Source organism: Mastigoproctus giganteus, chromosome 7 (genome assembly GCF_048544385.1).
Source record: "Mastigoproctus giganteus isolate SK-2022 chromosome 7, ASM4854438v1, whole genome shotgun sequence".
Lineage (NCBI taxonomy): Eukaryota > Metazoa > Arthropoda > Arachnida > Uropygi > Thelyphonidae > Mastigoproctus > Mastigoproctus giganteus.
Genome location: NC_143581.1, coordinates 110,683,338 through 110,708,592, shown reverse-complemented (window position 1 = coordinate 110,708,592; position 25,255 = coordinate 110,683,338). Strand labels below are relative to the sequence as shown.

General features: G+C 37.4%; 1 protein-coding gene across 1 annotated transcript in view; it reads right to left on the bottom strand.

Moving 5' to 3' along the window:
* Positions 1-25,255, bottom strand: part of LOC150083144 (intraflagellar transport protein 38-like) — a 239,424-nt gene that overhangs the window by 55,557 nt on the left and 158,612 nt on the right. The window contains exon 9 of the mRNA XM_090377844.1: positions 8,572-8,737. Within this exon, the coding sequence (XP_090233970.1) occupies positions 8,572-8,737 (166 nt within the window). The remainder of the gene's footprint in view (positions 1-8,571; positions 8,738-25,255) is intronic.

The window sequence follows — 25,255 nt, the reverse complement described above, 5'->3', positions numbered from 1 at the left end:
CCTATATTTACGACATGATAGGTTAAACATGAATGAAAGTGTCGGACGTTCATACCTGACTCTTTATTTAATAGAGCCTACTGAGAAACATCCCTCCTCATAGGAACATTCACAAAGGTAGCATTTATCTCACGACACCTAGAAATTAGAGTATAAGATTTGGGGAGATCCATTTGTATTAATATAATACCGTAAGTTATGACTGTTACATACTAAATCTGTATAGCACACTTACATGTACACCCAGATATTCAAACTGAAGGATGAGTGTTGGCTCCGAGAATACAGGCAGTGCCAACTGAACACCACATGAAGAACACTGACATGTTTGTACACATGTATCATTAGCCTTATGTATATAGTATATAGTTTTATCCTCTTTGATAAGAAATAGAGCTCTTGTATAATCAGTATTTTACACCTGTTTTTATATACTAGAATTAATAAACTATGTTTTGTTTAATCATCCTTGCCTCTTAGCCATTCTCTTGCTACACAGTGTCCATAGCACGAGTTTTATAGTAAAAGAACTATAGTTTTGCGGCATTCTGAGGTCTAACTTATGGGAGGATTTCAGAATGAAAAAACAAGCCAATTTTGTTGCTGCGAGTCTATTCTCCATGTTGCGGAATAGGTCTTGGGGGAACAAGATTGTTGTCCTAGTATATAAACCACTAATCAATCATATAAGTCATAAGCGTTTTCTGGAACATTAATATTAATGATTAAACCAGCCCGGAAATCTTGTTGTACACATTTCATCTTGAATAATATTAAGAGTTGTATGTTTTAATCTCCATTTGAAGAATGATGGCCAGAACCCCTGTGGAACACTTTCTCTCCTTGAGATTATGCCCCCTCATGTGTATAGGCTCAGAAAGAGGATGAATGCCATCAATATTTAGCTTACTCAATCGATTTCAAGGCTTTAAACACCTCAATCAGATCTCCCTGCAGGTGCCTAAACTCCAGATGCTACAATTTGCAAAATTGAAGCCTTCCTTGGTAATAGCACAATTTTGTTCCCTTCATCAACCTAGTTGCACTTCTTTTCACCCATTCCAGCAGATCTAAATCCTTCCTAAAATGAGACCTCCAGATCTGTATACAGTACTCGATATGTGGCCTAACCATGGCTTTATACAAGGGACTAATCACCTCCTTATCCCAGCTAGAAAAGTTTCTGCATATCATTCACAAAACCTCGTGAGCTGTCCTCGCAGTCTGTGTACACTTTTCAGAGTATTTCATATCTGATTGAAAAAGGTCTTTTTCATTTAACACTTACTCAAGTGTTAAATGAAATTAGCATTTCATTTAACACTTGAGTGGCAAATTAGCATACCACACAGCTGGTATGCTAATTTGCCATTTCTCAGCCCACTGACCTAATTTTCCTTGATCTTGTTGCAATAACTCATCCTGATTACTGTTATTAACCACACTGTCAGCCTTCGTATCATCTGCGAACTCAGACATTAAGCCTGATTTACCTTCATCAATATTATTAATAAATACTAAAAAGAAAAATTGGTGCAGCACTGAACCTGGGGGATCCCACTAATAAAACTAGTCCATAAAGAGCACTGCCCATTGATAACCACTCTGTGTCTTCTCCCATTCAACCATCACTCTGTCCATAGCAGTAACTTGCCCTTAATGCCACATTGCTCCAGTTTATACAGCAGTCTTTTATGTGCAAAAGTATCAAAAGTCTTTGTGAAATCCAAGTATATGACATAAAAATTATTTTTTGATCCTGCATCATAGCAACCTATCAGATTTAATAGACAAGACCACCCCTTAACAAATCCATGCTGTGACTGCAGTATAATTGCATTCCTGTCCAGATGGTCCTGCATTACTTCTTTAACCAGTGACTCCATTATTTTCCCAGGAACAGATTTTAAGATAACAGGTCTGCAACTACTCATGTTACCTTTTGATCCACCTTTGTGAATTGACACATTTTCACATCTCCAGTCCATGGGACCTCTCCTGAATCCAAGGATGATCTCATAATTATGACTAAGTATTTGCTTACCTCCTTTGCAGCCTCCCTTAATATAAATTTATCTTCCATTTTTCTTTCAGTTATCACAAAATCATTTATCTCCTCATTAGATTTTGATAAACTTATCCCCTTCTCTAAGGAATTCCTTGTCTGCCAATGTTGCTGAACAAGGTTATCAACAGTTGTTCAACCTCTTTCTCCTACTGTTAATATCAGCATAGAATTCTTTGCTGTTGTTCGTTGCATTCTTTATCAGAGACTTCTCATAATCTGCCTTATCTTGCCTAATCTCCTTTGTGACTTGATTGCAGACTAATTTGTATATACCATAGACTTCTGTAACATATGATAATTTATATACATCCCATGCATTTTTCTTCTCTGCCACAAGTCTTATCAGTTCATCTGACATCCATTTAGGTCTAAGCCTTGAACAGTATTTCTTTGTTAGTATGAAAGGACTAGTAGTTTCTATGATTACTTAACAGAATGCTTCCCATTTAGAATTTGCTGTTGGTATCATCATCATCATGTGGTCCCACTGCATAGAATTTAAAAACTGTCTGAGACCACTGTAGTCACCCATACAAAAGCAAAAGCTTTTCTCTTTATCCTTGACTGTAGTTAAGTCTTTAATTAAATTCTACATTAGTACACTGTGATCATTGCCACCTAGCTGGTCTATTACCTGCAGATCCTTAATGCTTGAAGAATCGCTGCTGATAACCAGATCAAGAGTATTGCTTCCTCTCTAGCATGCTGCGGTAGAAAAAAGTTATCCAATAAATCTTCAACAGTCTTGCCCACAAATTCCAGTCAACATCTTGGAAGTTAAAATCCCCCATTATGACATTCTAATTTACTGGTCCACTGTATTTCCTTTACAGCTGTTTGGTGTATTCATCACAGTCATTAGGCCTATAGCAAACTCCTATCCTTGTTTTTGTTTTCCCTGTGCTTATGTCTCACCAAACTGACTCAACATTGCACTGGTCACCCATGTCAACTGGATGCACTGCCTTTGATTTAATATGCTTCTTAACTAAGATCATAACTCTCTTACCCCTCCTGTCCTGCCTATTCTTCATGTATACATTGTACTCCCCATATTCAAATTTAGTATCGCTTATGAGTGACACCAAAGATGATTCTGCTCTACATTCCCAACAATGTCTGTATTTGATGATTTAATCAGTACTTCAAATTCACCAAATGTATTTACTGTGCTCCTAGGTTTAGTGTACATGTAAGTATACATGCACATGTTCTTACTCCTAACATAGCCTAAGTATTTACTTGTTCCATGATAACCCACAGCTGGACTTGTTTTCCAGGGTGCTGCATACACCAATAGAAGCAATGCAAGAATCACTTTCACCTCTGCCTGTGGCTCTAATGTTAATTTATTAGTTTGTGTATCCCTCCAAGCTAGCTGTTTTCCTACCTACCTATCATTGCTTCAATAGCATCAGCAAATATTTTTGTACTCCTTCTATTTAAGTTTATCCCTGTAAAAACAGCCTCTCCTGTTAACAAGCACAGACCATGCTGAGAAAATTTCTACTCCATGAGCCTTGCACAGTCTCTCCAGGACTGAATTGATTGATAAGGCTCTCAACACATACTCCCTCCTATTATATCTGGGCAAGATTGCAGACACTTTCAAATTCAATCCTAACTCGCAGCTTTTTTTTCCAACATTGCATTGTACTTGTTAAGTAAGTCCCTATATCTGACTCTTAATATCATTAACACCAACATGTACAACAATATCACCTTTTGTGCCCTTAAAATGCGATATCTGCTCTACAACGCATGTACTTTTGCTACTGGTAGACATACTCTGGTCCTATTCCACCATTCCTTCTTGCACAATATATTTCCCATTTTCCTGACAATGGTCACCGACAATAACTAACTCCTGTGGGACCAGTGCATTCTGCCTTGTGGATTGCTGCTGCGTTGTCTGATGTACAAGTGTGAGCTCTGACTTTCGAGTTGGGCAGCTGAGCTTGATGAGCCACCATTTTAATTCCTTTAAGGGCATCTACCTTACTCTTCAACCACACACACACACACACACAACATCGATCTGACTGTATCATGTCCAGAAATTTGCAAACATTACACAAGTTGCACATTTTGTTAGGCCATGATTCGTAAGAATATCCCCACATTCGGTTCTATCCCCTGAGCCACTACGCTCCCGCTACTTTGTGCACTGGCTTTGCTGCCTGCTCTAGTCTGGTGGATGATTTCCAGTTAAATATAATTTTATTAACAATAAAAATTTTATTAACAATTTTATTAACAATATTAACAATAAAATTAACAATATTAACAATAAAAATTAATAAGATTAATCAATTTAACTGATTAATTGACAATACTACCCTAAGCTAATAGATTCCTAAATGCAATGATATATATTACACTATGAAGTTTACAATTTACCTTACACCAGGGGTGTCAAACTCATTTGAGCTGCAGGCCATTTCCCGTATAGGGTACCTCACGTGGGCCACACATGACCTTCAAACCTTGTCACTACTAAGTCTAAAGACGCTTTTTGATTTGAAAGCATCTTTGGTGGCAACTACTAAATTTTAGACTGTAGTGAAACCAATTTGTCACGATTTTGCAATGCAGAAATGAATAATTTCTGTTAAGGTTACTAATGGACTAAAGGAAATGACGTCAAATGACATCATTTCCATTACTAACCTTATTTATTTAGTGACCTTAACAATTAGTAACCTTATACTAACGGAATTAAGGTTACTTATTTCTGTTAGTAATATTTAACGTGTAACCTTATTTCCATTAGTAATATTTAATATGTAACCTTAATTAACCTTACTTAAGATTAAATAAGGTTTATGAAATGAATAAAGCTAAACAAAATAAATGAAGTCAATAAATGAATGAAGTCAATTATATCCTGTATATCACTGTTAGGAGAAATATAGACAACCATTGTAAGTATCACTTGGCCGTTGGGTAACAAGCACTCTGCTGTACATATATCGCCAATGGGCTGAACACTGACTTTGTGACTCCATTCATGACCTTGGTTCTAGATTTCTTTGATTTTTAAAACGGTTCTGATTTTCGTCAAAGATATTTTCCCATAAAACCTCTTTTGTGATATGCACACGCAGTTTTTTTTTAATTGCTCAGTTGTTGCCGATTGATACTCCCAGCTGAGAATGCACTAATAACTAATTGAAAGGAAATAAAAGACTGAGTAAACAACGAATAATGAAAAGCAAGTTTATTCCAGACAATACAATATTTCAATGAGGGAATATACATGAAATTAGGTAATCTAGGCCTTTTTTACCAAACACTTGATTCCGTTTGCTTGCAACCAGCTTCACAAGATTTGGAGTTTGATTGAGAAGACACAACCTTCATTATGGAAGAAAGACTGGCATTGGTTAGCCTTGATCTGTTGGCTGTTTTGTTACCTTTCATGTGCGAAAACAGTTGTTCACATAAATATGCGCTCCCAAAGTAATATAGAATTTGTGCGGCAAACTTTCTTATCTCTGGTATTTTTGCCCTAAATATGAGTAGATTTTTGGAATCCTAACTTCTCGGTATTTCTCTTTTAAAATTGAGTCATTCTACCGATCAATTAGTTCCATTTGTGTGGAAATGGGAGCTCTCTCGACATTAAAAGAAAAAGGACCTGTGAAAAGAGAAAAATCTTCTTGGTGCTCCTTGAAATCTTTAAAGCACCTATCAAATTTGTCTTTAATCTTTTCTATTCTGTCACAATATTTTGAAAAGGTATAACTTTGACTCTGATTTTTCAACTGTTCACACATAGAAAAGTAAATCAGAGTACCCACTTTTAATTGATTTTTCTACATAATCAACTTTTTTTGAAAACTAGCCAGTGCATCATGCATGTCTGTTATAAACTTATCTTTCCCTTGTAGTTTTATGTTTAGATCATTTAGGTGATCTGTAATACCTACTAGGAAGGCCAGATCTTGTATCCAAGGTTTATCCTTCAAAAGTGATACATCCTGACCTTTCATTTCTAGGAACAGTATTATTTCTTCCAAAAGTAAAAAAAAAACACTTTAGTATGTTGTAGCAAAACAACCAATGAACCTCTGTTGAGTATTACAGACATGGCAGCTCTTCAAATTCACTTTCCAAGTCCTTAAGAAGGAGAGCAAACTGGCAGTGATTCAGTCCTCTGGACCGGATGAAGTTCACGGTTTTGGCCACAGTCTTGAATCCATTTTCAATATGTTCAAACACCAAATCTGCTGATGAATAATGCAGTGGAAAGACTGCAATTTTTGTTTGTCTGAATACTCGTCCTTCAGTTTTTCTTCTAATGTTGATACAAATCTTTTGACTTTGCCTGTCATCACTGGAGTGCCTCCTTCAATAGTCACAGTCATGAGTCTCTTAAGAGGAAGCTTGTATTTCTCCAGTATGCTTCATACAACATCACAAATGTCTTCCCCAGTGGTAGTTCCATGGATGGGAATCATTTCCAAAAACTCTTCAATTACTTTCAAATTGTCATTGCAGGGCTCAAAGAAACAGTGCAACTTGCGCCACACCTTGAATATCATTACTTTCATCAAGTGCAATTGAAAAATATTTAAACATTGCAGATGCTTCCTGCAGTTGTTCGCACAAGTTGGCTGTTATCTTGGTTATCCTTTCAGTCACTGTGTTTCTTGACAAAGAAATGTCTTGGAACACTTTCACATTTCCAGGACAGACGTTTTCAGCCACTTTTATCAAGTATTCCTCAACCACGGAGCCTCCACTGAAAGGTTTGGAATGTTTTGCAGTAAATAGCTGATTTCATAACTGGCTTTCACTACTGATTCACTGCCTTCATTAATTTTTGTAATTACATTTTGCTGCCTTTGAAGTGAATTCTTCATATCCTTTAGTTTTTCTTCTCTTAATTTACCCTCAAAGCGGGAAAATTTTTCTTTGTGAATTGTATCACAGTGTCGTTTAATATTGTACTCTTTGATTACACTAATCGATTCATTGCAAATAATACACACAGTTTTGCCTTTTACCTCTGTGCAAAAGTAACTCAATTCCCATCTTTCTTGAAATTTTCTCTCTCATCAACAACTTTCTTTTTCTGGTTGGCTTGGAAAGCGACAACACAAAACTGTTTGCTTACTGACTGTATTAAATAGAAACATCAACAAATATTAGCTCGCTTGCATTGCAATGTAACCGACTCGAACAGCATGAAAGCCGCAGTAAAACTAACTGTCAGTGTGCAAAATGATTGCTTAAATAGGCAATGGAAAATTCTGGAAATTGCAAAATCACAGAAAGCAGTAGACAGCAGTTGAAAGTGATAGAAATGCATTTTAGAAACGTCATTATTTTCCATGGAGGAAGCACAGGCTGCAAAAAAAAAAAAAAAAAAAAAACATTGCTGGTCCCCAGTTTGACACTCCTGCTTCACATTATGTTCAAGTTAAATGTTACATTATACCATTATGTTCGCAGGGTTTTAGCATTAGCATTAGTATAGGCATATGATGCAAGAAAGCAAGCTTATATAGCATCAGCAAAAAAAAAAAAAAAAAAAAAAAGACCTCCCATTTCACCCATCCATTCACTTCACCCAAATTTGTCTTGTTCTGCCTTGTTTGTCTAGTTTTTGACCTCCACTACAACAGGTGGATGTTTGCTGCAACTATCAACCACCTGCTGGCTAAAAGCAAATTTCTGCACATCTATTCAACAATTGTCTTTCCTCAATTTGAATTTATGTCCTCTCAGGTGAGTAATCTGAGCAAGAGAAAGAATCCCATCAGCATTGAGCTTGCTCAAACCATTCAATTATACACCTCAATTAGATCACCTTGCAGGTGCTTAGTCTCCAGATGCTGCAATTTGCAGAACTTAAGCCTTTCTTGGTAACAGCTACCCTCTCCAATCTCATTGCCCTTCTCTATACTCATTCCAGCAGCTCTACATCCTTCCTAAAATGAAGCCTCCTGACCTGTATGCAGTACTCAAGGTGTGGCCTGACCATTGCCTTATACAAGGGGACAATCACCTCCTTTAAAATAGTCATATTGTATTATTTTATTATATGTATTTGTACTAGGTACATATACTTTCAAATTAATTTACTATATATGATTTATAAAATATATAATTACTCTAAATAAAAAATAAATGTTTTTATCTTTATTTTTACAAAAAAAAACCTGATAGTTGAATAAACTGGTTAATTGAATCAGTTTTCAGTTTTCTAATGTGATTCTGTTAAGTGGCACTGCATGCGATTACTATTATTGCTATACAGCATTTTTACTATTAATATATTGCAAAATGAAAATACTAAAAGAATATATTTTAGTCTTATCAGCTGAATAATAAGGTTATGCTTTCTGAATCATAATAAAAAGATATATTTGATAATTATAATGATTTCTCATGGAAAATAGCAAAAATTGGTGCAGCTTAAGCTAATTAGGATATTATTTCAAATAGTAGGATGGCTAAATTGCAATAATAAAATACAAAAACAAGAAAAATACCTGCTGGCTGTGGTCTTTTAGGTTTTTCTTTACCTGTAGATGAACCCAATTCAGAATTTTCTCCTTCTATTGTGATAATATCATCTAAAGTACCACTTTCTTCATTTCTCATCATTTCTTCTTGCCGTAACTTCTCAACCATTTTCTTTATTAATTGCTCTCTTTCCTTGATTTAATAGAAATATAATTTTAACTAAAAAGTAATAATAATTCTGCATATTAAAATAATATATACAGTCAGACCTCTCTTTAATAAACTTCCATACAGCGAATATTTCTATGTAGCGAAACTTCTTTTATTTCTCTTTGGTCATTACATTGAAAATAGTTTCCATAACAAAGAAAATTTTCATATAACAAACTGATTTCGAGAGACCAAGGTACGCATTGTTCACACCTCTGGCCTTTAGGCAATAAAGCGGATGTAGTAGAAAGCATGAATTAAGAGCTGAAAGGATTAAGAATTAATTCTATTTTTTTTACTGTTGGGTGAGGCCTTTGCCCAGCAGTGGCTAAAAAGAAGTAAAACATATACATCAGAGATTTTCCTTTATCCCTGAAATTCATCTGTTGTTTCAAAGAAATGAGCCATCCACACTTTCATTTAATTTCACCTGTCTCTGTTTACATGGTAGGTAAACAGAGACAGGTGAAATTGAATGAAACAGATTTGTTTTAGTTGCTGTGCAAGTAAACTTACAGTGTCTAAGAGGAAATCCTTGAGTGTAGTGTGAAAAAGTGGAAGTGCTTAATAGTGTAGTTCGGGGAATTAAAAAAAAAAGAAATTGCTTTAAAATTTTGGTATTCCTGCCAGTAGTGTGCTAACCATTCTGAAAAACTGTTTTGATTTTCAAACTGTTTGAGGAAACGGGACCCAGTTGGAAGCATGTAAATTTATGCCTGCGTGAAGATGTAGATGAAGCAGTATTTAAGTGGATAAAGTTGATTCAAGACCAAAACGTGCCGATATCAGGGCCATTAATAAACAAAAAGTCTATGGAGTAGGCATCTTTTCTGGGGCATAAAACATTCCAAACCAGTTCTGGTTGGATGGACAAATTTAAAGAGCAGCATGGCTTACTTAAAAATTTATTTCTGATGAAAGTGGAGTTTCAATCGAAGAAGACTATACCCATTGAAAAGAAACAGTTTTGAAAAAAATTATAGAGGACTACGAGCCCAAAGACATATTCAATGTTGATGAAACAGGTCTAATTTTTAAATGTTTGCCAAACAAGATGCTGACTTTTAAAGGTGGCTAATGTTTAGGTGGTGAAAATAGCAAGGAGAAAATTACAGCCTTGTTGCAAATACGGCTGGTAATGAAAAACTGAAGCTTTTGGTAATAGGCAAAAGTAAACAACCCTGATGTTTCAAAGCAGTAAAGTCGTTACAGTTGGACTACAACAAAAAATCTTGGATGACAAGTGAAACTTTTGAGCAGTGGATTTTAAATTTCGATAGAAATATGACGAAAGAAAACAGAAAAATTGTGTTGATCGTCGACAATTGCTCTGCCTACCTTCACTCAGTAATTTTGAAACTTACATTTACAGAAACTTACAGAAGCTTGTTTCTTTCCCACCGAATACCTCATCTAAACTGCAGCCAATGGGCCAAGGATTTGAAAATGCACTACTGAAGGCACATACTGAAAAAAATTATACTACGAATAGAAACCAACCAATCTATAGATTCTGTTATAGCTTTGCGGATGTGCATATCAGAGTTGGCAAAAGTGTGGAGTCAAGATGTGACAGGAACAACGATTAAGAATTGTTTCACAAAAGCAGGTTTTGCTAAAATGCTAATTAACAGCAATGAGAGGGATGAACTACTACAAGACATTGAGAAATCTTGGGAAGAGTTCCAAGCGAGGTTTGATCAGTGGAGAAATTGTTCTTGATAAATTTTTAGGAGTTGATAATGATATCATAGTAGCTGAATATCCGAGTGACTCCAGCATTTTGGAGCGTATTTAAAGGACTAGTGACAATATCGACGATGAGTTGGATGGAAATGAGTGCAATATTAAACTTTCAAAACAAGAAATGTTGACAGTATTTGAAACTTTGTGTCGAGGCCTTCAGTGGGAAATAAATGTAACAGAAGATATTTTTCAGTGTTTAAAGAAATGCAAACATTTTTATGAATGGTGTATAGTAGAATCTAGTGTGCAATAAAAAAATAACCAAATATTTTACAACATAATTCTTAAGTGCACATCATGTAAGTAGTCATTTCTTAATATGTATGTATTAATAAATTAATTATTTTAAAATATTAGAAAATTTATTCATTCCCACTTATTTCCGATTTATTTCCCATCTTTTACTATATTTCTGAATTTACAGCATTTTTCATTGTTGAAAAGGTCATATTTCTTTATAATGAAATTTCTGTTTAATGAATTTTTTCAAGGGAACAATCAATTTCATTATATAGATAGAGGTCTGACTGTATACAGGGTGTTTCAGTTAAACATTTCAGAACTTCTAAGAGGGGTAGGGTACATCCTGACAACTCGAAATCATATAGCAATGTGGGGTCGGAAATGCTTTCCTGAAGCGGTGTTGTACACAGAAGCACCATAAAGAAAACAGACCGTAAGTGAGAAATCGTTTTAATAATACATGAAAAGAAGCAAAAGGTACATGGATTAAAGTAAGTGTTCGAAGTTTCTTCCACGGGCCACAATGCACGCCTCACATCTCCGACGCATGGACATCCGAACATTCTGGAATACTCCAGGCGAATTTCGAATTTCTTCGGCAGCTACTGCGATTCTTGCAACCAGCTCCTCAGCATTGTCAACAGGGGTGTCATAAACTAGCGATTTCATATGACCCCAGAAATAAAAATCAAGACATGATAGGTCGGGTGACCGAGCAGGCCAACGCACGGGACCACCACGTCCGATCCACTGTTGACCAAATGTGACATCCAGGTAGTTACGAACATCTCCGCTATAATGGGCAGGGGCTCCATCGTGTTGGAACCACATTGTCTGTTGCGTCGATGCAGAAATCTGTTCATCTCTCAAAAGTTGTGGCAATACTTGCTGCAGAAAGATCAAGTAGATAGGTCCGGTTAGACGACACGGTAACAGGTAAGGTCCGATGAGGTGATATCCCATAATACCGGCCCATACATTGACCGAAAATCGAATCTGTGCTGCACGACGTCGTATTATTATTATCTGTTTATTTCTCTTTCGAGACACCCATAGACAGCACGTGGCTAGAGGGTGTGGTTACATTATAGTATTTACAAGCATGTTTACATGAACTTATTTACAAAATTTGGAGATGCAAAAACACAGAATATGTGGTTAATGAATTAATTGTTAAGTTGATTTAATTAATTGCAAATGGTTGTTAAATGCTAAATATTTATATAAATTATTAAATTAGTCTTCTTATTATATTTATACTTGCCGATACACATTACCAAAGATTTCTGTCCTATACATTTTGTCTGTACATAGTTTCTCTGGATCTATATTTAAATTATTAAAATAATTAACAGTATTTGCTGGGAAAAATCTCCCCAGAGAGTCCAATTGAGTCAGTTGGCACATGAGACTTGGTTCTTCCCTCTTTATTCTCGGTCGTATCATCCGGGGGCGAGTGATCACGTTTCCCACTTTCGGCGAATCTATTCTCTCCGTTAGTAGCTTTTGCCAGAGTTAAGATGTTTCTGGTTGTGATGATATACTTCCAGGGTGTGATGTCCAGATTGGCAGACAAGACCGCTCTTGAGATGGTAAACGGTTTCCCGGCAATCTTGTTTAGCCATCTCAGGAGCCAGTATTCTACTCCTAAGAAGGCCTTGATGTTGCTCTCAGGGGCTGATGACCAGATAGTCAATGCGTACAATGGAATCGGTGTAACGCATTTAAGGATGTATTGAATTATAAGATGAGGGCTTCGGAGACCGGTGAGTTCTTGTCTAGTGCTCCACAGTGCTGCGTATGTCTTTTTCCTAATGTGTTCGAAGTGAGGTATGAAGTTTAATCCTTCATCCCACTTAAGGCCAAGGTCAACATGTGCGGGGGAATTTTGGATTCTGGTATTGTTCACAAAAATCGTAATTACATTTTTCTTCTTTTTGTTGGTGAAGGTCATTTTGGCAGTTTTCTTTTCATTAAGTTTCAGACCAATGTAGTGCAGATATTCTTCTAGCTTCTTGATTGCCTTGTTTGCTTCCTCTGATAGATGGGGTGCAGTTTCTTGTTCTTTAGATGTTACAAAAAATTTCAAATCGTCAGCATATGTAATAAATTGTTCACAGTTTTGAGCTAAAAATGGGGCTAGTGCTATTGCAAAGAAGGTGGCGGACAATATGCCCCCTTGAGGTACTCCCCTAGAAATACAGTAAGTTGCTGTTTGTTTCCCATTTATTGCGATAATTTGTCTTTTTTGAAGGGTGTTAGTGAGAATGCTTAAAGTGCTTCCTGAAATGAGGAAATACTCCTTGAGGATTACTGTTATAGCTGGGATTGAGACGTTGTCGAAGGCTGCTGCAACATCCAGAAAAACGATATCCAACTGTTGTTTATTATTTAAAGCTAACTGTATTCGGAGTAGAGTCTCCATTAAATTAGTAATAGTCGACCTTCGAGGAAGCACAGAATGTAAGTATTCTGGCCTGTCCCCAAAGCAGTGCTGATTGATGGTGCTCAGGATTGCTTTTTCAAATATTTTTTGCAGAGAGCATCCGATTGCGATGGGCCTGAAATCTTTACTGGTTTTAGGATTGCTTATTTTTGGAACTGGTTTTACGTAATATCTCTTCCATTTTTCCGGGATAACCCCCTCACTTAGTATTCGCTGGAAGAGGTGGTGGAGCGGTTCGATTATGTAAGCGCTACATATTTTTATCATGAATAGAGGGAACTGGTCCGGCCCGATCGTTGCTTTACTGGGGAGCGAGTTAATAGCTTCCTTTAAGTTTTCCCTGCTGATATTAATTTCACGTAATATGTTTCTAGCTCCAGTTTGGTTAGTGCCAGTGGGATCCATCAGTTTTTCAATCATTTTCTGCATCTCGCGGATGTTTTCCTCACACTTTTTCTGCTTTTCATTCAAAAGCTTTCCGAACGTGACTTCTGTCCACTCTCTAAACAGCTGTTCCGTCATTTCTTTTTTGTTGTTTTTCTCGCTAACTATTCTCTTTCCCTTTTTTAATTTTTCCTTCATAACCTCAAAGTATGCTTGTCTTTTCAGTCGAATGAACTGTGCCCTTTCGCGTTTGTACATAGTCCGATCAGTCGGGTGCCCAGTTCTTTTCCACTTTCGGTAGAGCTTTTGCTTCTTTTTAAACATAACTTTTACTTGTGGAGTGAACCAAGAGTTCGCTCTGTTGGAGATCTTTAATACTTTTGCTGCTCCTAGACAGGCAATCTGCAAGAGTATTGCATGCGGGTTCTTGACCGCCCAGATATGGTCGTTATGCGTGTTGAAAATTCCTTCCCTTGTGAAGGATGCCTCATCGGAAAACAACACTTCAGCAGGAAAAAGGGGATTTGTAGCACATTTTCCAAGGTACCACTGTGCAAAAGCAATACGAGGTGCATAATCCTCCGGTTGCTGTGTCTGGACACGCTGCCTGGAGTATTCCAGAATGTTCGGATGTCCATGCGTCGGAGATGTGAGGCGTGCATTGTAGCCCGTGGAAGAAACTTCGAACACTTACTTTAATCCATGTACCTTTTGCTTCTTTTCATGTATTATTAAAACGATTTCTCACTTACGGTCTGTTTTCTTTATGGTGCTTCTGTGTACAACACCGCTTCAAGAAAGCATTTCCGACCCCACATTGCTATATGATTTCGAGTTGTCAGGATGTACCCTACCCCTCTTAGAAGTTCTGAAACGTTTAACTGAAACACCCTGTATACATAAAACAAACATATAAACAGAAAACTATAAATGAAGAGTAATCTTTATATACTCTTTTTTTTAATAGAGTATGTAAAGATTACTCTTCAATTACAATTTAATATACAGACTTTTCACTGAAAAACTATAAAGCCTGTAGCTGGAAAAATAATAATAGTATGAAACAAAAGGAATAAAATAAACAAAAAAATCTGTAACTAAAGCAAATCATAATTTACAATTAAAAGGTCTCTGGCTTTCCCAAGCCAAGTAGGAATAATATGTCAGAAAGTAATTATTGTGGGTGGTAAAAAAAAAAAAAAGGAGAGAGAGAGAAAACTTCTACACCATTTATTGCATTAGAATTTTTCAAGTAAAATAATACAATTATTTCATTTTAAATATCCCTCCCATTTGGCTAGCTTCAATGCACAAGGCTATCACAAGCATCACAGTGTGGTGGGGAGATGGTACTCTGTATTTAAAGGTGGCCTGAGATTAGTTTAAAATAAAATAAAACATCTTAAAAAATGTCACATAAATGTACCAAAGGTATAAAATATAGTGGATTCTGCTTAAAGGTAAGAATATATATATATTTTTTTCAGAAGGGATCACCCTCTCAATTTTCTGCTACATCATTAGCTAATGGATCAGAAACACTAAAACTAAAAACATAAGTATGCAGGACAGTATGGAATGAGGATAAAAATGAACACATGGAATGAGAATGATACAAACTAAGACAAAGAAAGGGAAAGTCTAAAATAAATGGGAGGTACCACTGGTTCATGAATGTCACACATATATACCAGAGACTGATCTGAGTGAAGTAAATGGGTACAGTATTTTGAAAAGACATCTATTTGACCTAAAAAGAATAAGATATTAGCCAGTAATTTCCATAAAAATAGAAGAGATACAAAGAATCACATCATGGAATAATACCAGAACTTTCTGTTTCTGAAATCTTTCTGAAATCATTGCTGAATGGAAAAGGGGCAATGTTTCCATACATTTTAAGTAATTCTTTATAAAATGGATACTGGACTCCTGCAACTTCGGACAACTCTAGGAATGTTACTCATCTTCTCACCACTTCTTAACGCAGCTTCCAGCCATACAAATACACAAAATACTCAAATTCAAACAACTTAGTAATAGTGAGGATACAGATGATATCTCTCCTGCCTCAACTTCTCACCTCCAACGATAAGTCCAGGATGGACACTAGGCAGTGATGCTCTTTGTCCATCAATATTTGATGACCAAGGGAAGCAATCTTTCCATTCTAATTTTTTTAACTGTGTTGTGGAAGATTTTACTGTAGAATGTGTTGTGTAATTTGTGGCGAAGAAAATCTGAAAAGCTCAGTTTTGAGATCTTGTTTGTTCTCTGAAATGCTTGCTACAAGTTTCCATTGACAAGAAATCCTTTAGAGGGCTTTGAGGAGGACGACTATTGAGACACTTGATTTTTCTTAGCTAATTGTACTGTTAATATTTTGGCATTATCTCCTTTCTTGCATAGTGACACAACTATGTATATAAAGTGCTTAGCATCATAATACACAGCCATTTCTGAATAAACAGAAAATTTTTAAGGTGGCATCGTTTTAGGTTATATCTCATATTGTGAATGCCTTCACAACGAGTTGCCATGATATTGCACTACTTCGAATAAGTAACGCTTCACCTAAGGAGAAGACTAGTGTTACTTATTCTCAGATAGGTACCACCACCCAGACAGCACTGTTTCAGGGCTATTTGGCCCTTCGTCAGTGAGTGGGTAGGTACCCAAGTGATGCAATGATGGCAAAAACAGTTATGAAGTATAACTCCACAATATGAGAGATGCCTGATGGTGTATGATGTATTTAGACTAAGGCGCATTTAGGGCTAGAGCCTCAAGCTGCGAACAAATTTAGACTATGTATATAAAGTGCTTAGCATCATAATACACAGCCATTTCTGAATAAACAGAAAATTTTTAAGGTGGCATCGTTTTAGGTTATATATACTTCATAACTGTTTTTGCCATCATTGCATCACTTGGGTACCTACCCACTCACTGACGAAGGGCCAAATAGCCCTGAAACAGTGCTGTCTGGGTGGTGGTACCTATCTGAGAATAAGTAACACTAGTCTTCTCCTTAGGTGAAGCGTTACTTATTCGAAGTAGTGCAATATTATGGCAACTCGTTGTGAAGGCATTCACAATATGAGATATAACCTAAAACGATGCCACCTTAAAAATTTTCTGTTTATTCAGAAATGGCTGTGTATTATGATGCTAAGCACTTTATATACATAGTCTAAATTTGTTCGCAGCTTGAGGCTCTAGCCCTAAATGCGCCTTAGTGACACAACTTAACTTTTTAATGGTACTGTGGGTAATTTTATTATAGAAAGTGTTAGAGTAACCAATGTGGTGAAAAATAAAAGAAAAACCAATTTAGAAGTCATCTTGTTCATCCTTTTCATAGCAATTTCTCCTGTTTCGGTGCTTTTTTTTTTTTTTTTTTTTCTTTCTGGGATTTTTAAATTCCTCTGATTTCTGTTATGGGATCACTATAATTACTTGCATACCTTTTACAATCATTAAAGATTATATTGTCATTACTAGTGCACAGAGTCCTAAGAATGAAACCTTTCACAACATTTGCCTTAATGCTGTAAGAAATAGTTGAGAATTGATGTAATGATTCAATCTGAATCATTACGTCAGTCAATCACTTAAACCTATGATTTTACAGTCTGTTATGCACATTCACCAATCAGTTTATTGTCTGTTATGCGCTTACACCAATCTGCTTATTGTCTGTTACAAGCATGCACCAATCTGCTAATTGTCTGTTATGTGCATGCACCAATCAGCTTATTGTCTGTTATTCACACATCACTTAATCACTTCTGTGATTGAGTGATCAACATTATGATAATATCTTTATCAACATTATGATAAACAGTGTTAATTTTTATGCAGTCCGCCTGCAAGCTGCATTTATTACCAAAAGGAACGTGTTTTGTTTGCCATCAGGGTTGTTCTCCATTTTTTCCATTGGCCATTCAAACATTCCTGTTCAGCAGTTAGTTACATCAGTTGCTGAACACTGTCAAATATGTTATACAAACAGGTTAGAAAAACCTAGCTTTGCATTCAGCAGAAATTTTTGGTATCAGGGACTTGCTTGATATTATACTTGGTACTTCTTCATAATTAGTTGTGAATCACAGTTCCTGACTTTTATAGAACAGCATACATGCAAAAATACTAACCTCCACTCTCCCCACAAAATATATTCATTTTAATAGTGAGATATGGGAGGAGTACTATTTCCTCATTTTATTATTATTATTATTAGCCATATGAGGCGCCTCCATAGCCAGGTGGGAAGGAGCAGCAGTGCGTAGCACACGCTTCTTGATTAGACCGGGGTTCGAGCCCGTCACCACCAAATACGGAGGATGCAGAAAGGTCAGGGAATGACCATCGCATATCCCGGAGCAATATGGCCTTAATTGCTAATGATCCTAAAAACCAAATAACAACAACAATTAGCTATGGTGCAAGGAAGCCTGAGGCTTATGCTGCACCAGCCAAAAAAAAAAATCCCCACATTACCCTAGGAGAGAAAGAAATAGAGAGTCAGAAGTAGAAAGGAATCACCAAGAAAGCAAGAAAGAGAAGAATGATGATATCTAGCTCAGAACCCTGGGTTTGCCAAGCTCATACTCACAAGATGTGAGCCCCTGGGGTATGCCCATGTATGAAAGTCAGGATTTGTAATTCACTTACATTATCAGTTATGTAAGTGAATCACAATTCCCAACTTTTATATAAGGGCAAAAAAAGGGGAAATAGTACCTCTCCCATACCTTGCAGTTAAAATGAAAACATATTTGTTATAAATAAACTGTAGAGCCAATATAATGCAGAATCACTTATAATGCAGTCAAAGGTTGGATGCTAATTCCATCACCCCCTCATCTTTTTTCACGTACTTCAAATTAGATCAATTTGTGATTTGTTCCAGCACATTTTGGAGCAATTTTCACAATTGATATCTGTAAACATGATGTCCTATGAATAAACTTTATAATACCACTTTTAATTTCTTTTGTTGTTTCAGTCATCTTAATGCTTTGTTTGCCTTTGTATTAGACAAATATAGCTCAGGTTGGAGGCACCAGCAACTAATTTACAAATACGGTCAAATAATAATTCTCTTTTTTTTTGTTGTTATTTTATTTTACTTTATGGCTAAGGTAAAGAAAGCCAACATGAGAACGATGAGAAACGTTGGATAACTTACGCAGAAAATTAGTTTCCCGACACCTGACTCTAGTGTTGTTTGCTCGGTAAACAGACGGTAGGTGTTATTGGTCTGGAGCCAAAATCGAGAAGGATATATTGATTGACAGATAGGCGTGGTAAACGATGAAATTATTGGTGGTGAGCACGACAGACGACTAGCTACTGTATAGTCATTGGTTGACATTATAATGTGTATTTACGAGTAAAGAATGGTGCATAATAGTTTTGTGATGAATGGTAAACAAGTAATAGTAGCAATGAATCTTTTAAAGATGGAAGAATTTGGAAGGAAAATAAAACGTTGGTTGATTTTTTGATGAAAACTAAATTAATAAAAGTTTCATTCTGTTCATTTTAATGTTCTTCATTATGTTTTATCTCATTATTAAAAGCAGATTTTTTGAGTTCATGAGTGTTTTTACTATATTGTTGATTTAGGTTTGGTTACGAAAAAAGGAAAAGGTTTCATTATATTTCATAACCTGACCTTAAATGGTAGTTTAGGAAATAACAGAAAAGGTTTCCTTATATTTCATGACCTAACCTTAAACATTAGGTTAGGAAATAATAGGAAAAGAAAGAAAGATTCTTTACACAACACACATATATATATACATACACAGGGTATCTCAAAAATATTGGTACAAATGTTTAGGGGAGGGAGGTAACATCTAAAGGAATGTGAATCGCATAGGAACCCATAACCGGAAACGTCACTGTAAGTCGGTACACGGCGCTGTTCATCAATTCGCAAGAGCGAAAATTTCTGGTTTACTCATTCAAGCAGTAGTCGCCGCACAAAGAGCATGCATCGATATACAAACTGTGAGCTGGCAGACATGCACCTAGTGTATGGATTAGCAGAGGGTCCACACAGTGTGCGCCACCATGAGGCACAACATTGCTTCACAATAAATGTGTGGGCAGGTATGGTCGGTGACTTCTTAGTCAGCCCATACCTGTTACCATCCTGCATGAACTCTGCTAAATATCGGATCTTTCTTGAACAAGTTCTACCAAGGTTACTTGACGATGTTCCAGCAAATGTGAGATGCAATATTTGGTTTCAACATGACGGGGCGCCTGCCCATTATGGAAGGTGTGTTCGTGACCATTTGAACAGGCATTTTGGGCATCGATGGATTGACCATGGTGGACCCGTTGCCTGGCCCCGACACTCACCTGATTTATCGAGCCTTGATTTCTTTCTGTGGGGGACCCTCAAATCTATCGTGTATGAATCGCCTGTGTACACGAAAATGGATCTCGTGGCGAGACTCGTCTGCACTGCTGCTACTGTTAAAGAAACTCCAGGTGTGTTTGACAGTGTCCGCCAATCCATGCTGCATCGGTGTTATGCATGCATCATGGTGGAACCTTCGAGCATCTGTTGTGACATCATGAAATGCATCCATCTTGTACTCCACTATTAATATTATGTCAAGTAAATGTTTGCCACTAATTACTGTCTTGTGTCATTTCTGCTTCTACTTTCCTGTGACGTTTCCGGTTATGGGTTCCTATGCGCTTCGCATTCCTTTAGATGTTACCTACCTCCCCTAAACGTTTGTACCAATACTTTTGAGACACCCTGTATATAGTGAATAACTATTGAGGTGTTGACTGACGTTATGATACATGTGTATCAGTACGAGTGTCTTTAAAAATAAAAGTACAGTAATAAAAAATTAATATTTTGTTAATAAACAATTTATGCGCTAGTCCACCAATGATTCTAAAGAAAAAAGGTTAGGTTATCCCTCCAGTTTGGGAGGGGTTCAAGCTCCCATGGGATTCAAGTGGAGGTAACCCGACCTTTTTTCACCATTATGGAAAGCGTTTATTAGGGCAAGTTACCATTAGTGCTGAGTACTACTAAAGTGACACTAAACCGATGTTATCGTGTGTTGTTTTCGCGCACCAATCAGCACATTGTTTGCCACGTCTACCTGTCAATCAATATATCGTTCTAGACTTTGCTCCAGATCGATAACACATACCGTCTGTTTACTGAGCGAGCAGTGCTAGAGTGCCTTATCGGGAAACTAATTTTTCAAGTAAGTTATCCGATGTTTCTCGTCGTTCTTGTGTTGGCTTTCTTTACCTTCACCTACTTTATTTTTGTCTTTATTTTATTTTACTTTATTTATTGAACTATGGCTTTAGAAGGTAAGTTCAGTACTACTTGGAAAGTGGATGTAAGCTTACTCTACATAACATTAGTGTGTGTTTTCAAATTTTTGTTTTGTTTTCTTTCCTTTTTAATAAAGAAATGGCGAAGGTAAAGAAAGCCAACATGAGAAACACAGGAAACGTTGGCTAAATTATGTGGAAAATTAGTTTCCCGATACCGCACCTAGGGCTGCTCGCTTGGTAAACAAGGCGGTAGGTGTTATCAGTGTGTAGCAGAAGTTGAGAATGATATATTGATTGACAGGTAGGCATGGCAAACGATGTGCTGATTGGTGCATGACACAATAGATGATTACCCTAATCTCAGGAGCACTAATGGTCACTTGCCTCAATGTAACTTGTCCTAATTGCACATGCCCTAATGAACGCTTTTCATAATGGTGAAAAAAGGTCAGGCTACCTACACTTGAAGGGGGTAACTGACCTTTTTTCTTTAGAATTATGGGCGGACTAGAGCATAATTTGTTTATTAACGAAAAATAAATTTTTTTATTACTGTATTTTTATTTTTAAAGACACTTGCACAGATACACACATCATAAAGTCAATCAACGCCTTAACCACCTGCTGGCTATAAAGGCAAATTTCCGCACATCTATTCTACATCTGTCTTTCCTCAATTTGAATTTATGCCCCATTATGTTCGTAATCTGAACAAGTGGAAGGATCCCATCAGAATTCAGCGTGCTCAACCCATTCAGGGCCTTATACACCTCAATCAGATCACCGCGCAGGTGCCTAGTCTCCAGCCACTGCAATTTGCAGAACTTAAACCTCTCTTGGTAAGAGGATCCCTTCATTCCCCTCACCAATCTTGTTGCCCTTTTTTCTGTATACACTCAAGCAAATCTACATCCTTCGTCAAATGAGGCGTCCAGATCTGTATTTGGTACTCAAGGCATGGCCTGACCATTGTCTTATACAGAGGGCTAATCACCTCCTTTTCCCTACTAGCAAAATTCCTGTATATCATAGACAAAACCCATTACCAGTTTTCTGAGCAATGCAGCCTGTCTGCATTGCTCAGAAAACTTCATATCTGACTGCAGGTATTTTTCATTTTCTACCACCTTAAGTGTAGTAACACACAGTTGGTACGTTTCTCTGGAGTTACTTCTACCCATACGAAGTACTTTGCATTTGTCAATGTTAAACTTCAGTTGCCACTTTTTAGCCCATCTGTCCAAATTATCTAGATCCTGTTGCAGTAGCACACTGCCATTACTGCCATTAACAACCCTGCCAACTTTTGTATCATCTGCAAACTTAGACACTAAGCATGATATACCTTCATCAATATCATTGATATATATACAAAACAACAGTGGATCAAACACCGAACCCTGTGGGACGCCACTAATAATATTAGTCCAAGAAGAGCAGCAAACATCGATTACCACCCTCTGTCTTCTCCCATTCAACCATCCTTTTATCCACTGTAGCAACTTATCCTTAATACCATTCTGCTCCAATTTTTACAATATTCTTCCATGTGCAATAGTGTCAAAAGCTTTCCTGAAATCCAAATATATGATATCAAAATTATTTTTTGCATCCACATCCTTTGTAACCACATCATAATAACCAATCAAATTTGTCAGACAAGACTTTCCCTTAACAAACCCATGCTGTGTCTGAATTATTGCGGCAGTCTTGTCTAGATGATCCTGCAATGCATCTTTAACCAGTGACTCCATTATTTTACCCGGAACAGAAGTTAAACTAACTGGTCTGTAATTATTCGGTTCACCATTCGATCCCCCTTTGTGAATTCGGGATACATTTGCACATCTCCAGTCTGTGGGGACCTCCCCTGAATCCAAGGATGCTCTCATAATTATGGGTAAGGGTTTGCTTACTTCCTTTGCTGCCTCCTTTAATATAACTGGATACATCCCATTCACCTCAGGTGCATTTCTTATATTTAACTTCAACAATTTCTCCTCCACTTTGTTCTCAGTTATTACAAATTCATTAAGCACCATGCCACAATTTTATAACCTTCTGGCATTTTCAAACCTTAATAATTCCTCACGTGTGAATGTAAATGCAAACTACTGCTTCAGTTTGTTTGCTATCTGAGCAGGATTATCAACAGTCGAATCATCGATATCAAGTAGACCAATAAGATTCATCCCCTTCATTTTAGAGTTTATATAAGTAAAGAAATCTTTGCTGTTTTTCTTAGCATCCTTTGCCAAAGATTTCTCGTAATGAATATTTTGCATGGACATTCACACATGAGGAGTTATTCAGCGAGGGGAATGCCAGAGGCGTATTCAACTCTAGCAGTAAGCTAGAGAATCTTGTAATAACTGAGAGCAAAGTGGAGGAGAAATTGTTGAAGATAAACACAAGAAAGGCACCTGGGGTGGATGGGATCTATCCAGTTATACAAAGGGTACTAGGAAAGTTTTGCAATACAGCTTTGTTTATTTAATTTTTTCAAAGTAATTTCCTCTACATTCAATACACCTCTCCATCCTCCGAAACCAATCTTTAAACCAGTTCTGCCAAGTTTCACTAGGGAGTAAAGCACACTCATTGTCCCAACCCCTTAGAAGGTCCTCATCACTGGAAAACTGCCTCCCTTTTAGCTTCATTTTCACATGCGGGAACAGTGCAAAGTCGCAGGGAGCAAGGTCTGGCCTGTAGGGAGGGTGCTCGAGAAGTTTCAGTCCTGTCGTGGTCAAATATTCGGTGCAGGCTTTGGCGTGGTCAGCTGGAGCATTATCGTGATGGAGGTACCAGGTGTCCATTCTTGACTTTGGCCGCAGGTTCTTCATAGATCCAATGACTTTAGGCAGGCATTGTTCAGTATACCACTTAGCTGTGACTGTCTTCTGCTTGTCCAAAACGACACGTTCCACAATTCCACTCGATTTGAAAAATACAGCTATCATTTTCTTCTTTACAGATCGGGATTTTCTGACAATTACGGGTGTGTCGTCATCATCAAAGACCCAAACTTTGTTTTGAGCCTTGGTCAGCAGATTGTAATAGTACAGCCAAGTCTCGTCACCTGTCACGATGTTGTTCACATACCGAGATTGTCCCTTATCAAACTTTTTTAACATCTCCCGGCACCAAGTCACACGTCGTGCCATCTGCTCTTCAGTCAGTTGATGCGGCACCCAGAGAGAACAAAGTTTCTTCACGTGCAAATGATCTTGCAGAATCGAACGAATTGCTGGTGCATTTAGGCCCAAAGTATCCTCTATCTGTTGGTAGGTCACTCGCCTGTTTTCGTCAAGCATTTTCCTCCCAGCAGTAACGTTTTCCTCCGTAACTGACGTTCGTGGCCTTCCTGGCCTCTCAGAATCCTCCAGAGTGGACTTTCCCCTTTGGAATTCTCTATACCACCTGAATATCGTTGTACGATGTGGACAATCATCATCTAGTGCAAGAGTCATTTCTTCTAAGCACTGGTCTATGGTTAAACCACGCACAAAATTATACTGCAAAACTGTCCTTTTCTCATTTCGTGACCACGATGCCATCGCAAGCACTTTACACTCTCACTACTAATGAATAACTGAGCCCATCCACTTGGCGCGGTGGCCAGTATGCACGTATGAACATGTCTCAACATGCAGCAACAAGCAGCTTCCTGTGATTCATTGTTGCGTCATATTGCAAAACTTTCCTAGTACCCTTTGTATTAAAGGAGGCAGCAAAGGAAGTAAGCAAACCCTTAGCCATAATTATGAGAGCTTCCTTGGACTCAGGGGAGGTACCCATGGACTGGAGATGTGCAAATGTGACCCCAATTCACAAAGGGGGATCAAAGGCTGACACAAGTAATTATAGACCTGTGAGTTTAACTTCTGTTCCCGGAAAATTAATGGAGGCACTGGTTAAAGAAGCACTGCAGGATCATCTAGACAAGACTTCAGTTATAGCTAGGACACAGCATGGTTTTGATAAGGGTAAGTCTTGCCTGACCAATTTGATTGGATACTATGACGCAGTCACAAAAGAACTGGATGCAGGGAATAACTTTGATATTATATACTTGGATCTTAGAAAGGCTTTTGATACTGTTGCACATGGAAGACTGCTGCACAAATTGGAGCAGTGTGGCATTGGAGGCAAATTGCTGCTATGGATAAAGGGCTGGTTGAGGGGGAGAAGACAGAGAGTGGTAATCAATGGACACTGCTCATCGTGGACTAATGTTATTAGTGGAGTCCCTCAGGGTTCAGTGTTGGGTCCTTTATTGTTTTCTGTATTTATAAATGATATTGATGATGGTATATCAGGCTTAATGTCCAAGTTTGCAGATGATACGA